This window comes from Pristiophorus japonicus, chromosome 26 (genome assembly GCF_044704955.1).
Source record: "Pristiophorus japonicus isolate sPriJap1 chromosome 26, sPriJap1.hap1, whole genome shotgun sequence".
NCBI classification, from domain to species: Eukaryota; Metazoa; Chordata; class Chondrichthyes; family Pristiophoridae; genus Pristiophorus; species Pristiophorus japonicus.
Window position 1 is genome coordinate 7,605,954 of NC_092002.1, and position 17,483 is coordinate 7,623,436.

The window sequence follows — 17,483 nt, forward strand, 5'->3', positions numbered from 1 at the left end:
GCCCATCGGAGCTGATCGAGTGTGGTCAATGCTTCGATACTGGGGATGTTGGCCCGAGAGAGAACGCTAAAGATTCATCTCCAAGGCACTGCTGTGAACAAAACCCGGAAGAAAAATCATAAGGGGCCGTTATAATTAGAGGGTTTTAAAAAAAATACTCAATGAACGCTTTTGTTTATTAGCTATACAAATATTGGACGTGGGAATAAAGGCTGTTTGACAATCAAGAATCATCCAATTGGGGGATGAAGAGTTAATTTGCTGTCCAATTGGTGGGAAGGCGGGGCAGCCATGAGGATGGACATGTCGGATGACCAATGGTGGAAGCTGTAATGTAATGAACCATGTGAGTGTGCTCACAGGGTTATAGAGCTGATGAGCTGTGAGTGGCTTAGCCAGTCATGTGTTATTCACAAGACTCAATAAAACCCCAGCCAGTTGGGTTCAGGAGATCCATGATGAGGCATGTGGTTGTGAGCTCGGTGGATGAACTGGTAATGTGTAGTGTGATGGTTAAACCTTTGCTAATAAATCAACGAGTTCTTAATAACAATGTATTGCTATGAATTCTTAAGCAAAGAACTCATGAAACATGAAAGAAAAGCCAGGAAGCGGGGTGAATGAAGGCGGGAAGTCACATGATGAAACCTCCAGGAATACGACTGCTAGAGTTGGCGACCCGACTTGGAACCCTGGTTAGTTACTCTTGTTTGCCCCAGATCACGGACATCCAAGAGCTACAGCATGTGAGGTCAAGTAACTCTCCCACAGACCTGGGACTTTCCTGACTGATCTCTTTGCCTCCGCACCACACAGCATGGTGCCACTACCAACTAATCCACTGAGGCAGCTAACTCTTTGCGTTGATAAACTATCTTGAGCAGAGACCCAAGGAGGAAAAGGCCGAGAAATTCGGCCGCGCAGTGGCCGTTCTTCGGCCGCGCAGTGGCCGTTCTTCAGCCACTAACCGACCTGCTAAGGTCCCAATTTGGCGGGCAGGAAAGGCACATGCATTTCCAGCAGAAATTGCGCTGCCTGCCATATTGGTTGAGGTAGATGCACTGGTGTCGGGAGCGGACGTTGTGATTAGTTAAAGGTCTGAATATTTTATTTAAACTGGGGCCCTGCGCCTCTTGCAGTCACGCTTTCCTATTCGGTCCAGACTGGGCAGAACGGTCTCCGTGCCGTGCGTGACATGTTCGTGCTGGACTCCTCCATCCACATTGTGCTCCAGCTCTCTGGCAGGCTGCCCAGTACACCGAGAATTTCCTGGTAGAAGCCCATGCACCTCCTTCGGTGGCCTCGTCCCTCGAAGTCCGAGTCCTCTGCAGCAGGACTAATATGCGACCTTGCCCTCCGGCAAGCTGGCACCTGTGATGTCCTACCCACCTTTGCCCTTGCTCCAGATTTGAATCGTCATTTCTTTGGTGCAAATTATTTTTTTTAAAGCAGGTGTGTTCGATTTTATTTTTCAATTGTTTCAGTGATTAACCCTCTCTACCCCACCCTGCCCAGAAGACTATTCCACATGTTATGTGAAAAAGAATTTGTGTCCCTTTGTCTCAATTCTTTTAATTGAACCCATAAGGAGATGATGGGTTGCCCCAGTGTCATTGTCCCTTTTTCCTGCAGTTTAAACCTGAAAGACTTTCTTTTTCTAGACTGTTTCATAACATACATAAGAACATAAGAAATAGGAGCAGGAGTCGGCCATTCGGCCCCTCGAGCCTGCTCCGTCATTCAATAAGATCATGGCTGATCCGATCTTGGACTCAGCTCCACTTCCCTGCCCGCTCCTCATAACCCTTGCCTCCCTTATCATTCAAAAATCTGTCTATCTCCACCTTGAATATATTCAATGGCCCAGCCTCCACAGCTCTGGGGCAGAGAATTCCACAGATTCATGACCCTCTGAGAGAAGAAATTCCTCCTCATCTCCGTTTGAGTGATTCCCATTCCTGGTATGAGAGGGGTTGTCCTATGAGAAGAGATTGAGTGAATTGGGGCTATACTCTCTGGAGGTTAGAAGAATGAGAGGTGATCTCATTGAAAGATACAAGATTCTGAGAGAGCTTGACAGGGTAGATGCAGGGAGGATGTTTTCCCTTGGCTGAAGAGTCTAGAACCAGGGGTCACAGTCTCAGATTAAGAGGTCGGCCATTTAGGACTGAGATGAGGAGGAATTTCTTCACTCAGAGGGTGGTGAATCTTTGGAATTCTCTGCCCCAGAGGGCTCAGTCGATGAGCAATATTCCCTCTAATTATTTTTTTGGCACCGTACATATGCGGTTTTTGCATTGACAAGCCGGTTGCCCAGGAACCCTGGACCGCTGTGTAGTTGTTGATGAGTATATGAAAAAAGAAAGACTTGCATTTGTATAGCGCCTTTCACGACCGCCGGACGTCTCAAAAGCGCTTTACAGCCAATGAAATACTTGAAGTATTGTAATGTGGGAAACGCGGCAGCCAGTTTACGCACAGCAAGCTCCCACACACAGCAATGTGATAACGACCCAGATAATCTGTTTTAGTGATGTTGAATGAGGGATAAATATTGGCCGGGACAGATATGAAATCGATAGATTTTTGCTCTCTCGGGGAATCGAGGGGATATGGCGATCGTGTGGGAAAGTGGAGTTGAGGTTGGAGATCAACCATGATCTTATTTAATGGCAGAGCAGGCTCGAGGGGCTGCAGGTCCTACTCCTGCCCCTATTTCTTATGTTCTTGTGTTCCTGTGCCATTGCCCTTTTAAGACAATGTGTGCCATTGCCCTTTTAAATAGTGTGGTGTTGGCGGAAGTGCATGGCTGTGCATTGTGGGGCCAGGCGGGTGTGTGAATACTGGGATCAGGGAGTGGAGGGAATGAAATGTAACTCAGGGTGGTTACTGTGTAGTGAGGAACAGCTAAGGGGGAAACATGTTGCAACAGGATTGTGTTCACTGTTGAAGTGGCTACACATAGTGCCGTGAAGGAGGGGGTATCCAGAGACCAACAAACAGCGGAAAATACACCCTCGCAGGTTAATAACTCGTTTTTTGCCTTGAAAGAAACAAGAGGAAGCGAGAGAGAGAGAGAAATTGTGTGCAATCAGATATACGCCAGACCAGGAAATTGCTTTACAGAACCTCCGCTAGCCACGAAAGACTGAAGAGGGAGAATTTTTTCTCAAGCCAAACATGAGGTAGGATTTCAGCATTTGTCGATTTCCGGATGTGTGTGTGTGTTTCAAAGAGTTAATAACCTGTCGTTTTTTGGGTCGCTAAATGCAATTAATCTCCTCCTGCTCTTTTGAAATTAAGGGCACTGGTCCAGTTCTGACTTTGCAATGTTACCTAAACTTTCTGCAGATCTCGCGTTTGAAAATTATGAACTTTTTAAACAAAATGGCCCAACTTAATTGCCATTATATGATTTAATTAAGTTTTTTTTTAGACAAAAAACCCTAAGGGAAGAATTTTTGCTTTGGTGTAGAGCACTGTGAGATTGAAAGTTAAGCCTTATCTGTTTTGATTCTATCTGTGTCTAAGTTGGGAGTATCCTCTCGTTGCGGAATGTAGATTGATTTTTATTTTGTATGTTGTGTGCAGAGATATATTTCCAAATTCTATAAGTTTGCGTGCTAGAGATTGCCATGTTCTTCATTATCATGTGAAGAAACTCTAATCTCGAGCATAGAATTGTGGAAATTTACAGCATAAAAGGAGGCCATTTCGGCCCATCGTGTCTGTGCTGACCAAAAAAAAAGCCAGCTCTCGGTCTGTAGCCCTGTAGGTTTTGGCACCTCAAGTGCACATCCAAGTACTTTTTAAATGTGGTGAGGGTTTCTGCCTCTACCACCCTTTCAGGTAGTGAGTTCCAGACCCCCACCACCCTCTGGGTGAAAAAAGTTCTCCTCAACTCCCCTCTAATCCTGCCGTTTACTTTAAATCTATGTCTCCTGGTTATTGACCTCTGCTAAAGGAGCACTTTATTCACACAGATTTGCTCAATTTCCTTTAAAATATTACAACATAGATTTTAACCCTGGTTATTGCATTTCCTGTTATTCAATAGTTGCCTGCTAATACGGAAAAAAAAAAGTTGCTTTTAATAAGATCTGTGTGTAACGGAAGATTTGGTGAATGTGGTTTCGGTGATCTCGGTTAATTGCAACAGCTCCATTTGGCTTTTGAAGTGCATTGCAGCAACCAATTGTACCACAGCCAAGAGTAAAATGCTGAACTGCAAATACCCGGCCCCCTGCGTTTTGCATTAACACCAAGACTGGTCACACCGTCTCCTCCTGTAGCCCACTCTTTTCCAAGACTCCAGGCGGAGGAGTCTCTCCGCCGTCCCTCACTCCGAGAATCGACGAGCTTTTGAAACCCAAGCTTGTCATTTGCCCTACCACCACTTCCTGATCTGCCTCCTCGAACTCTGCTGTTTTATTGCAGACTTGGCCCTGCACCCAGGTTACTTGGTAACAAAATACATACATACACACGCACACCTTGCATGTGTTTGAATATAAAATGCCCTTTTTTCACCTGGATTAATTGTACAGTTCCTGTTGCTGCGTGGCTATGTAGGCTACCCGTTCAAGGAGAGCGTAACCGAAGGGAAAATAGTTGGTGTGTGGTGTATTTTAGTGCAAACGTTTTGTCGGGATTAAACACATTCTGCTTGCTGGAATGTAATCAATAAGTTCTACAGCCTGAGTTTTTTTTTTAAAAAACCGTAATGCCTTTTTCGAGTCGAATATTTAGCTCATCAAGATGAAGAATGGAAGAGCTGGGAAAGGGTTGACTAGTATCAGTGGTAAACATTCCCTAGGCAGGCACAGCACAAGCTAGATAAAGAGTATAAAAGTCCACCTGAGCAGGCAGATGGAGCCTCGGTTTAACGGCTCATTCGAAAGGCGGCACCTCCTTCAGCACCGCACTGAAAATAAAAGAAAGACTTGCATTTATGTAGCGCCCTTCACGACCACCAGACGTCCCAAAGTGCTTTACAACCAATTAAGTACTTTTTTGAAGTGTAGTCACTGTTGTAATGTGGGAAGCACAGCAGCTAATTTACGCACAGTAAGCTCCCACAAACAGCAATGTGATGACCAGATACACTTTTTTAATGTTCTGTTAATTGAGGGATAAATACTGGCCCAGGGCACCAGGGATAACTCCCCTGCTCTTCTTCGAAGTAGTGCCATGGGATCTTTTACATCCACCTGAGAGAGCAGACGGAGCCTCGATTTGACGGCAACTCTGACAGTGCAGCGCTCCCTCAACATTGCACTGCTCCCTCAGCACTGCAATGGAGTGTCAGCCTATATATTTTTTTTTTATGTGCTCAGCTTGAATCCACAACCTTCTGACTCAGAGGTGAGAGTGCTGCCCACTGAGTCACAGCAGTAACCCTGCACCTTCCTCCTACACTGCTCATCAAACACTCCCAGGTCGAAATATAGAACAGGCTAGTTGCAAAGAAAAGTTCTTTCTACACTGCTCCGTCAAAAGAAAGACAGACTTTCATTCATATAGTGTATTTCATGACCACCAGACATCCCAAAGCGCTTTACAGCCAATGAAGTGCTTTTGGAGTGTAGTCACTGTTGTAATGTGGGAAATGCGGCAGCCAATTTGTGCACAGCAAGCTCCCACAAACAGCAATGTGATAATGACCCAGATCATCTGTTTTTGTTATGTTGATTGAGGGATAGCATTGTAGGGAAGTTATACTAACCCTGTATCGAACCTTGGTTAGGCCGCACTTGGAGCACTGCGTACAGTTCTGGTCGCCATATTATAAAAAGGGTATAGAGGCACTGGAGAGGGTGCAGAGAAGATTGACGAGGGCGATACCAGAAATGTGAGGGTAGACATATCCGGAAAGGATCAACAGGCTGGCTCTCTTTTTTTTTTTCTTGAAACCATATAGGCTGAGGGGGTGACTTAATAGATCTTTGAAATTATGAAAGGTTTTGATAATGGATACAGAGAGAGTGCTTCCACTTGTGGGGAAGAGCATAACTAGAGGCCATCAATATAAGATAGTCACCTAGAAATCCAATAGGGAATTCAGAAGAAAATTCTTTACCCAGAGAGCGGTGAGAATGTGAAACTCGCTGCCACAGGGAGTGGTTGAGGTGAATAGTATCGATGCATTTAAGGGGAGGCTGGACAAGCGTATGGGGGAGAAGGGAATAGAGGGTTACGCAAATAGTTAGATAAGGAAAGACGGCAGGAGGCTCGAGTGGAGCATAAACACCAGCACGGACTGGTTGGGCCGAATGGCCTGTTTCTGTGCTGTATAAGCTGTGTTACCAGACCAATATTGACACTGAGCTACAGGAATTATTGGGATGGGTTGGTCACTGGGGTAGATTTTTAACAGGCATCTTAAAGGAGGGGAGAGAGAGAGAGAGAGAGGCGGAGAGGCTTGGGAAGAGAATTCCAGGGCTTGGGGCCTTGGCGGCTGAAGGCACAGCCTAGCAATGGTTGAGCGATGAAATGTGACTCCTCTGCACCAGAATGACATCCTGTGCTCGCTCTTGTGATTGCCAAAGTAAGGACGGAGTGGTGTGGTGGGGCCACAATGACTCGCATTTGTGTGGAGTGTGGCAAAGCGGGAGGGAAATTGATCTTGCACGAATTTGGAGAAGTATATCACTGGAGACAGCATCTTAACAGCTGACGTGTGCAGTGGATGGTAAAGTGAGAGGAAACAAATATCAGTCTTGACTGACTGCGTTTTGTTTCCTAACTTTTGCTATATTTATGAGGAAATATCTGAAATGTTGAAATAAGATCATTAAGGATTCGGAGCAGGCGTAGGCCATTCAGTGAGATCATGGCTGATCTTCGACCTCGACTCCACTTTCCTGCCCGATCCCCATTTCCCTCGAGTCCAAAAATCTATTGATCTCAGCCTTGAATATACTCAACGACTCAGCATCTAGAAATATAATCCCCCTGTAGTGCAAAGCAACTTGGTTGCATTGTAAAGGAAACTTATTGCGCCTTTTACAACCTCAGGACGTCTTAAAGCGCTTTACAGCCAATGAAGTACTTTTGGAGTGTAGTCACTGTTGTAATGTGGGAAACGTGGCAGCCAATTTGCGCACAGCAAGCTCCCACAAACAGCAATGTGATAATGACCAGATAATCTGCTTGTTTTTGGTGATGTTGGTTGAGGGATAAATATTACCAAGACATTAACGACATTCTATAAATGTAAAAGGAAAATACCGTGGATGCTGGAAATCTGAAATAAAAACCGAAAATGCTGGAAATACTCAGCGGGTCAGGCAGCATCTGTGGAGAGAGAAACAGAGTTAAGGTTTCAGGTCTGTGACCCTTCGTCAGAACTGTCATTCAATAAGATCATGGCTGATCTTTGATCTTGTCTCCACTTTCCCGCCCGATCCCATTGGGGCTGCCTGACCTGAGTATTTCCAGCATTTTCTGTTTTTGTAAAGTGTAAAGTTTGGTTGCAGAAGACCCTTTCAGCTTCAATATTCTCCTCTCGTGTCCTAAAGATGCTGACTCCTACCGAATGGTGGCCCATTCTTCATGTACGAGCCTAGACGGTGAAGTGTATGCTGGCTATTTGACTGTAGGATGCCTCACACCTCCCACCCCTCTCCTCCTCTGGCTGGGATCAGCACAAACATGCTTGAACTTGGGCGCGGGGGGCTGGTGGTGGGGGACTCGCCTGGTCTGCCCATCTCTGGTTTCTAAAAATTAACAAAAATATTATATATATAGTAACTGGTTTGTAGAGAGACTGACAGTAGTCAGTTGCAACAAGTGAAGATAAAAATGCAACATAATCGCTACAGAATACAATGACTCGAGAATGAGGTGTTGTGTGTAAGGTTTGGTCATTCTGGGTATAGTTTGAGATATTAGTAACCGGGCAAGGCCATTAGACCCAAACCACAGGGAGTGGTTAAAGTGAATAGTACAGATGCATTTAAGGGGAGGCTAGACGAGCATCTAAATAAACTTGATGTGGAGTATTGTGAGATGAAAACAGCATTTTGCTGTGTGGTGCAGTCCATTTGATAAACAATCTAACATCGCGGGCCGCCCCGACCTGTGTGAGACCACCACCGCAGGTCGGGGCTATAAATGGAGCTGGAGCGCCGGGCCCTGGAACATCGCGGGTAAAGGTGCGGCGAATGAGAGTTGAGGGCCTAGGGGCAGCACGGGCCCAGCCCACACTGCGATATGTGCGCGCACTAGGTCCGTGCAGCAGAGTAGGTCTCCAGTCGTCCTGGTTAACCCTTGCCACTGGATAAAGACCTCGCTCTGTCGAGCCCCGTGTGGTGGCTGGTGTGCAACGGCCACCCCAGGTTAAAATAATCCACACACAGGCATCTTCCATCCCCTCAATTGAAACATCTGTGAACTCTTGTTGGAAGCAAGTCATCCTCGTTCGAGGGACCGTCTATGATGATGATGATGATGATGAGACAAGCATGAGGGAGAAGGGAATAGAGAGTTATGCAGATAGAGTTAGATGAGAAAAGACTGGAGGAGGCTCGAGTGGAGTATGGACTGGTTGGGCCGAATGGCCTGTTTCTGTGCCGTATATCCTAGGTAAAAAAAATTCTGCCTCTTTGATGGCTCAACTCTCGTTTACTCACGAAATCCCATCTAGGAACGCATTGAAACCATTTAAAACGTCTGTCTCTCTTTTCTTCCCCCGCACCCCCAACAATAACTTATTCCATGGATTGTTGGATGAAAAAGTTTCCCCTCGTGCTACTAACTTCCTGATCTTTGAACCCATCATTTTTATCACCTTCTCGAGTGCCTTGTGTGTATAATTTCGCTGTGCTGTTTACAGCGGTCCATCCATCCGTCGTGTTCAAACCACCCCCCCCCCGTTGCCCCCGAGGCAGCCCCCAACTGGAGTCTCATGTGACGCTTAGCCACTTACTGCAGAGTGCAGGTGGTTTGCGTTTTGGGGGTTTTAATCTTTTGGATTGTCTTCTCCTACTTGCCCTTAACAATGGGGGTGGGTGCGGGGACCATGGGATGCGAGGACCCCTCGCTGACCATCGATCCAGTATTCCGAGCCAACGCTCCGGTGAGTTAGGCAAACGCATGAGGGGGGAAAGGGATAGAAGGTAAGTAGAATGAGCATAAACCCCAGCATGGACCAGTTGGGCTGAATGGCCCCACCAGACCTGTCTGGTGTGCAGCCCAAACCCAACTCTCCAGACTCTGGCGACTATATGACCACTGAGCTAGATGGACGTCCACCCTGTAAGTATTTGGAGACCGTATTCTGGTCTCCAGCCTCTGCGACTGTCTGGTGTCGGGTTCAAACCCTTCACCTTCTGGCTCGGAGGCAGGAATGCTACACCCGAGCCAAAGGCTCGCTCCTGTGGTGTCAAAATATTAAACTCCAGCCTAGTTGAAGGGTTATTAACATCAGCAGTAACAAACGCCAACTAACAGAATGAACACGATTCATTGAAACTGCTCATTGAAACACCTGTGAACTCCTCCCTTTTTAGTATGGCAGTGGGTCATCCTCTATACGAGGGACTGCCGAATACCTGTGGTGTAGGCTTGTAATGGATATATCTATTATTCAAACAGGATGTTCCCCAGACTTTATGAAAGGGACAGGGTGGGGATGTTGGTTGGCCTTTGAGCTCTATTCAATTCGCATCGAGCCCTAGTGGATGGGGATAAAAAGGCTCCTGTGAGCGTTTGCTGGAAAGGGTCTTGGCGAAATGAGTTTGGGATACTCTGGGCCTAAGTTTTCTGTACCCAGAGAGTAGGACGTGTGGCCACTAGTAAGAGTTGATGTGAATAGCATAGATGCATTTAAGGGGAAGCTAGATAAGCATGAGGGAGAAAGGAATAGAATCATGGAACGGTTACAGCACAGAAGGAGGCCATTCGGCCCGTCGAGCCCGTGCCGGCTCTCTGCAAGAGCCCCTCAGCCAGTCTCCCTCCCCCGCTCTTTCCCCGTAGCCCTGCAAATTTTTTCCTTCAGGTACTTCTCCAACTCCCTTTTGAAAGCCGCGATCGAGTCTGCCTCCACCACCCTCTCGGGCAGCGCATTCCAGATCCTAACCACTTGCTGTGTAAAAACGTTTTTCCTCGTGTCGCCTTTGGTTCTTCTGCCAATCGCCTTAAATCTGTGTCCTCTGGTTCTCCACCCTTCCACCAATGGGAACAGTTTCTCTCGATCTACTCTGTCCAGACTCCGTCGTGATTTTGAACACCTCGATCAAATCTCCTCTCAACCTTCGCTGCTCCAAGGAGAAAAACCCAGCTTCTCCAGTCTATCCACCGTCACTGAAGTCCCTCATCCCTGGAACCATTCTTGTAAATCTTTCCTTCACCTGCTCTAAGGCCTTCATATCCTTTCTAGAGAAGGTTATGTTGATGGGGTGAGATGAAGAGGGGTGGGAGGAGGCTGGTATGGAGCATAAACACCGGCACGGACCGGTTGGGCCCAATGGCCTGTTTCTGTGATGTAACGTGGCAGTGATGGCACAGAGTTGCTGGTAAATAGTCAGTGGGGGAACGGCTGATGCGGGGGAATCAAATTGTCACCCCGGTGCAGTTGTGTCCAATACATTAGTCACTGGTCAGATGTGGCGAATTGGAATCCAGATGTGGCTATTTGCATTTCCGATGAGTGAGTACATAACAAGAACAACTTGCATATAACGTAGAATGAGTAATAGACATCTTCATTGGGCCGTGACCTCAATATTCATTTGCATGGTGTAGCTACGGGAACTTGAACCTCTTCGAGTGTCATTTGATTATTGAGTGCTTTTACTTCCTTGGTTACTGAATGGTGGTTGAAGTTTAAGTAAAAGGCACACATGAAGTGCATTTACCTGTGTTATGAGAGTGCTTGCAAGGCGTTTTCTACTAAAATTAGCTGCATGTGGCTAAGCGAGTATCACCGTAGCCACATCTATAGTCAGTGACTCCCATCAAACACTGCCCTAGCACAGCAAGAGATACTCTTCTGAGGGTTCTGGGTTAAGGCGCACTGTTGGCGCAGAGTAGATGGAGCTTAGCTCTGTGTCCAACAGCCTTGTACCTAACCCCAGAGTGTTTGGTAGCACCTGAGTCGGATTTGGTGACTCTGTCCTGCCCCGTCCCGACTGTGGTGTGTGCAGTCGGACACTGCTCCTTCCAATGGCATCGTATAAACATCTGGAGTGGTGACAGTCCCAGTGGGAATTAACTCCCTGCACTTAACAATTCAAAGCTATTCTTTGAAGAAGACGAGCAGGGGAGCGTCTCTCTGTCTCTCTGAATCAAGATAACTAAAAACAGATTATCTGGTCTGTTGTGTATGAATAGAGTCTGACTCGATACTGTGAGCTCAAAGTAAAGTGTCTTTGCAGGTCTCGAGTGCACCTCCAGCCTGTGAAGCCTCCTTAAGTACCTGTGCTCCCAAGGGATTGTGGGATCCCTTGGGACTCCAGGGGATGAGCTCTCTGGTGGCTGTACAAGGTATATACAAGTTTACATATATAACATGGTCATTATCACATTGCTGTCTGTGGGAGCTTGCTGTGCGCAAATTGGTTGCCGCATTTCCCACAATACAACAGTGACTACACTTCAAAAGTACTTCATTGGCTGTAAAGTGCTTTGGAACGTTCTAAGGTGGTGAAAGGCTCTGCACGAAGATAAATCTTGCTTTAAAAATGACCAGAGAAAGGACACTGTGATGTTAGTAGTGTCAGAATGTATGTACAACGGTGAGGAATGTACTGAATATTCAAACTTGCATTGATAGTGACTCTGTTTTAAGTAAAGCGACTGTGTCTTAAAGCTCGGCAGCTGTTTTATGTCAATAACAACATGCAGCGTTGAGATGAACAACCTGGTGATGTGTTTTGGTCGAGGGTGGAATGTTGGCCAGGACACCAGGAGACCTCGTGCTTTAACCTCAGGGTGACATCCATTTGAGCCACTACAATAGACAGATGTTAGTTTAGCATCTCCTCCTGAAGGACACTGCGTTGCTCCCTTCAGTGCTGCACTCCAGTGTCGGTCGAGGTTATGTGCTTGAACTATTCCACTGCGTCTTGAGCCCTCAACATTCTGGCCAAGACTGTGAGAGAGCTATCAACTGATGAGACAAATGCACTGAATAAAGTGGCAAGTAACATTCACACCACACAAGTGCTAGACAATGCCTATCTCCAACAAGTGAGAGTCTAACCACCTCCCCTTGACATTCAACGGCATTACCATCGCCGAATCCCCCACCATCAACATCCTGGGGTCACCATTGTCCAGAAACCTAACTGGACCAGCTGACTCCCCAAAGCCTTTCCACCATCTACAAGGCACAAGTCAGGAGTGTGATGGAATACTCTACTTGTCTGGATGAGTGCAGCTCCAACAACACTCAAAAAGCTCGACACCATCCAGGACGAAGCAGCCTGCTTGATCGGCACGCTACCCACCACCTTCAACACTCACTCCCTCCACCACCGGCGCACCGTGGCTGCAGTGTGCACCATCTACAAGATGCACTGCAGCAACTCGTCAAGGCTTCTTCGGCAGCACCTCCCAAACCCGTGACCTCTGCCCCCTAGAAGGACAAGGGCAGCAGGCACATCCTGAAAGTTTCCGTCCTAAGTTGCACACCATCCTGACTTGGAAATATATCGGCCGTTTCTTCATCGTCGCTGGGTCAAAATCCTGGAACTGGCTCCCTAACAGCACTGTGGGAGCACCTTCACCACACGGACTGCAGCGGTTCAAGAAGGCGGCTCACCACCACCTTCTCAAGGGGCAATTAGGGATGGGCAATAAATGACGGCCTTGCCAGCGACACCCACATCCCATGAGCATGTCATTGATGCCCGGACTTCGTGTTTTTAAAAAAAAAAAGAATTTTTTTTCTGTGTATGACGGCAGTAATTTACAATTCTGAATAGTTATTACCTGTTCAGTCGCTAGACAGAGTAGCATGCGTCATCTTGTTTAGCTAGGTGGGTGTTGGGCTGCAGCCAGCATTTAGGTCCACCTACACAAGTTCGACATCCTCCTTGGATCTTCTGTCTCTGCACAGAATGTTTGCAATCCCCCTCTCGTCCCCCATAGTTCTGATCAGCTGACTTAAGGTCCACAATATTAAAACTATTGGGCGAGGGGGGGTTTGCTTAACGAGCAATTCTGCATCTCTTTGAGCTCAGTGCACGTAGAAAAGGTATTGATCTCAGCTGTGTATACTAATAAGATTTACTGTAACCAATTGGTATCAATTTTGAATCCTTATGAATTCTTACAATAGCTGTCCTCTGCATCCTTGAGCTGGGAAGGTTTTAACAAAAAGACAATAAATTGGGATTTCTGATTGTTGGACACAGTCTAAGGATAAGGGGTAAGCCATTTAGGACCGAGATGAGGAGAAACTTCTTCACTCAGAGAATTGTGAACCTGTGGGATTCTCTACCACAGAGAGTTGTTGAGGCCAGTTCGTTAGATATATTCAAAAGGGAGTTAGATGTGGCCCTTATGGCTAAAGGGATCAAGGGGTATGGAGAGAAAGCAGGAATGGGGTACTGAAGTTGCATGATCAGCCATGATCATATTGAATGGTGGTGCAGGCTCGAAGGGCCGAATGGCCTACTCCTGCACCTATTTTCTATGTTTCTATGTCTTCTGCTGGAAAGTATGATCACTGGCTGAAGACCAGATCAGGTTGGGCTGGGCTGATGATGCCCCTTGTGGTTGAGCAGCCTGCCGACACTCATTTTGACTTGTTGGCAGAGGACGGACAATTGGCTGAAGACTCCGAAGGCAGCCGGTGTTTGTTGGAGCTGTGCCCGTGCCTTTCAGACGGGAAGACATTTGGAGAATATAACCGTCGGATGTGAAAGTCGCTGTGTAAACGTTTGGATTGCTGTCGCAAAATAACTCAGTGCCGAGCATTCAACTGAATTTTGCTTCTCTGAGCCTGAGCCCATTAACTCCATTCCATTTCTGAAAACGAAGATTTAAAAAAAAAAAGATATATTTACAGTTTTTAAGCCACTTCTGTAGTTTTTGCCCATAGCTTTATCGCACAAAGGGTAGTGAAAATTTGGAATTTCTTTGCCCAAAAAGCTGTTGAGGCTGTGGTCAATTGAAAATTTCAAAACCGTGCGATTGATAGATTTTTGTCCGGCAAGTGTAGGAAGGGATATGGAACTAAGGCAGGTAAATGGAGTTCCGATACAGATCAGCCGCGATCCAATTGAATGGCGGAACAGGTTCAAGGAGCTGACTTGCCTCCTCCTCCTGCTCCTATGTAACTCAATTCTTGCTTTCAAATCCCTCCATGGCCTCTTCCCCCTTTGCATCTCTCTGTAACCTGCTCCTCCAGCCCTACAATCCTCCGTGGTCTCTCCGCTCCTCCAATTCTGGCCACATCGTTCCACCATTGATGGGCGTGCCTTCAGCTGAAGGGTCCCAAGCTCTGGAATTCCCTCCCTATAAACCCCTCCACCTCTTGCTCCTTTTTAAGATGCTCCTTAAAACCTATTACTTTGAGCAAGGTTTCAGTTAACTGTCCTAATTATGCGGCTTGGAATGACCATTTGTTTTGATAGTGCTCCCATGAAGTGTTTTGGGAAGTTTTACTACGTTGAAGGCATAATATAAATACAAGTTGAATCCAGAAATAACTTCTTCGAAGTAGAAAATTGTCCGATCTCCGCCTTCAGACGAGGCTTGATTTGCAAGGCCCTGTGTTCTAAACCTGTTCTGTCTATGTTAGAAAATGAGATACGAGGAGGCACAGCAGCTCATTGCTTTTCAGTCACCCTGACCAAGAAGCCATTTTGTTCGAAAACCTTGCATTTATCTGATTTCTTTGATCCCGTCTCTCTCTCTGAAGCAGCCCACCGTGCCTTGTGGTCGTAATTTTCAGTCGTAATTGTGTAGGTGAGTGCAGCTGTCATTTTGAGCACAGCAAGATCTCTCAAACAGTCGTGCGATGACTGAGCAGCTGACCCTCGTGATTGGTGGTGGTGGTGTCGTCTGAGGGACAAATACTGGCCTGTACATAGAATCATAGAAATTTACAGCACGGAAGGAGGCCATTTCGGCCCATCTTGTCCGCGCCGGCCGACAAAGCTATCCAGCTCGTAGTGTATGCACCTGTGAGCATGCGCAAAGGGGAGTGGCTCAGCCAGTCACGTGATGTTCACAAGAATCAATAAAACCCCGGCCAGTTGGGTTCGGGGGATCCACGATGGGGCAGGTGGTTGTGAGCCTGGTGGATGAGCTGGTAATGTGTAGTGTGATTGTTAAACCTTTTGCTAATAAACCAACTAGTTCTTAATAATAGCAATGTGTTGCTATGAATTCTTAAGCAAAGAACCCTTTGAAGCAAATACATTACCCAGCCTAATCCCACTTTCCAGCTCTCGGTCCATAGCCCTGTAGGTTACGGCATTTCAAGTGCACATCCAAGTACTTTTTAAAATGTGGTGAGGGTTTCTGCCTCTACCACCCTTTCATGGCAGTGGTGTACAGCGTCAGGACTCCCCGTTCTTCTTCCGACAGTGGCCGTGGGGTCCATCTGAACAGGCAGGTGGGGCATCACCCAGAGTGTGCACCATTTGACGATACCCAAGTTAGAAAAAGTCGTCTTTTCGCAGTGGGGCGGGGAGTGGGAATGTCATTTTCTGCTACCAGCCATTATTGAAGCTGGGTCCATAAAGTCTTTTTTTAAATGGCAGTGAGAAGGTTGCTTGAGAACGAGAAATATTGAAGGGTACGAGGAACATGGGATTAGACTAGGCAGCTCTTGTGATGGGCCAAATGGCCTCTTTCTGTGCCACTGCATGCGGTGGCTTTATGACTGAAAGTATCCCTGTGCTGTTGCGCTCTCTGTTCAGGTGCAGAATCTAGTGCAGAATCTAGTGCAGAATGCAAAGTGCAGGTCATTATTACTTTTTCATGTACGGAGATTGCATGTATGTGGTGTAGATTGCCTGATAGCTGAACGCGTAAGCCCAGCTCATGGGGCATCGAATCTCCTCACACTTTTATGTGGGTGTATTTAGGGGAGAGGAAAACAAAATTCACACTATCTGATTCAGCTATCCCACAATCTAAATTTCTGTCATGCAATGAATCTCTCCCTCTTTTTCTCTCTTTCTCTTTCTCTCTCTGTCTCTGTCTCTGTCTCTGTCTCTCTGTCTGTCTCTCTCTCTCTCTCTCTCTCTCTCTTTCTTTTTCTTTCTCTTTCTTTCTCTCTCTCTCTCTCTCTCTCTCTCTTTCTCTCTCTCTCTTCCTCTCTCTCTCTCTCTCTCTCTCTCTCTCTCTTTCTCACCACACATTAGAACCAAGTTTTTGCTGCCTAGGAGGACAGCCACCTGACCAGAGCAAAGGAGGAATAGTGGCTGGGCAGAGAGGGTGGTGAAGAGACTGAGTTTTCTGATAGATTTGCATTTCTGCAGCATCTTTCACCATCCCTGGCTTGAGCGTTTTGGGAAGTGTGGTCACTGTTGTAATGTCGGAAACGCAGCAGCCAATTTGCACACAGCAAGCTCCCACAAACCGCAATGAGACAGAGACCAGATCATTTGTTAATGTTTGTGTTGTGTATGCAATAACTGTTAGACTGAGTACTGTTTAACTCCAAGAGGTATGACCTTGGCTTTGCTTTATCAAGGCCCAAAGTGACTAATATACAAAATGGCTGGCCTTTTATACTTGGGCTGCACAGTGACGCATCTAGTGGCTAGTGATCCCAAAAGTACATACATGACAGTTTGATTGAGGGACACCGGGGTGAACTCTCCCTGCTCTTCTTCCAATTAGTGGCCGTGGGATCTTTTATGTCCAGCTGAGAGAGCAGACGGGGCCTCGGTTTAACGTCTGAACCGAAGGACGGCACCTCCGACAGTGCGGCGCTCCCTCGATGCTGCACTGCAGTGTCGGCCTAGATTTTGGTGCTTAAGTCTCTGGAGTGGGACTCAAACCCACGACCTTCTGACTCGGAGGCTGACTCTAGTTAAAACAGTAGCTTGCTTGACTGTCTTAAGCATTTGGGGAGGAACTTCCCAGAGTTTGTTCTTGACTGTTGCTCTCAGGGAAAGCGTTAAGTGGCTGGTGAGGGCGAAAGCTGTGTTGGACTGCCCAGTGGACAGGTTGAGTGTTGATGAGGCCCAACTGCCTTTCACTTGCCTTTTTGTCTGTTCTAGGGACCAAGTGCTTGTTGAGCCTTGGGCTGGCAGAATTGTGGATCGAATTTGTAAGGGAGCCTCGATAGCTTCCGGTGAGAGTGGAAGGGAGGAGGCATGGGAAGCTGGAATGGCTTTGGGAAGAAGTTCTATCCTTGATTTAACAAGATTGCACAAGTGAGGTTGTTAGTACCCAATGACAAGTCCAGAACTGTGCAACATTGCTCAACCCTGAATAAGAAATATTTTATTTTCACAAGAAAAATTATTTTTGGTCATTATGTGTTATTTCTTTAACCTGAGGGGATGAATTGT

General features: G+C 46.7%; 1 protein-coding gene across 2 annotated transcripts in view; it reads left to right on the plus strand.

Annotated features, from left to right (window-relative positions):
• The first annotated feature begins 2,834 nt into the window (after window positions 1-2,834).
• Window positions 2,835-17,483, plus strand: part of vaspb (vasodilator stimulated phosphoprotein b) — a 99,522-nt gene continuing 84,873 nt past the window's right edge. For both annotated transcript variants that reach the window (XM_070867742.1, XM_070867743.1), the window contains exon 1: window positions 2,835-3,185. In XM_070867742.1, coding sequence (XP_070723843.1) covers window positions 3,181-3,185 — 5 coding nt within the window. In that variant the 5' untranslated portion in view covers window positions 2,835-3,180. The remainder of the gene's footprint in view (window positions 3,186-17,483) is intronic.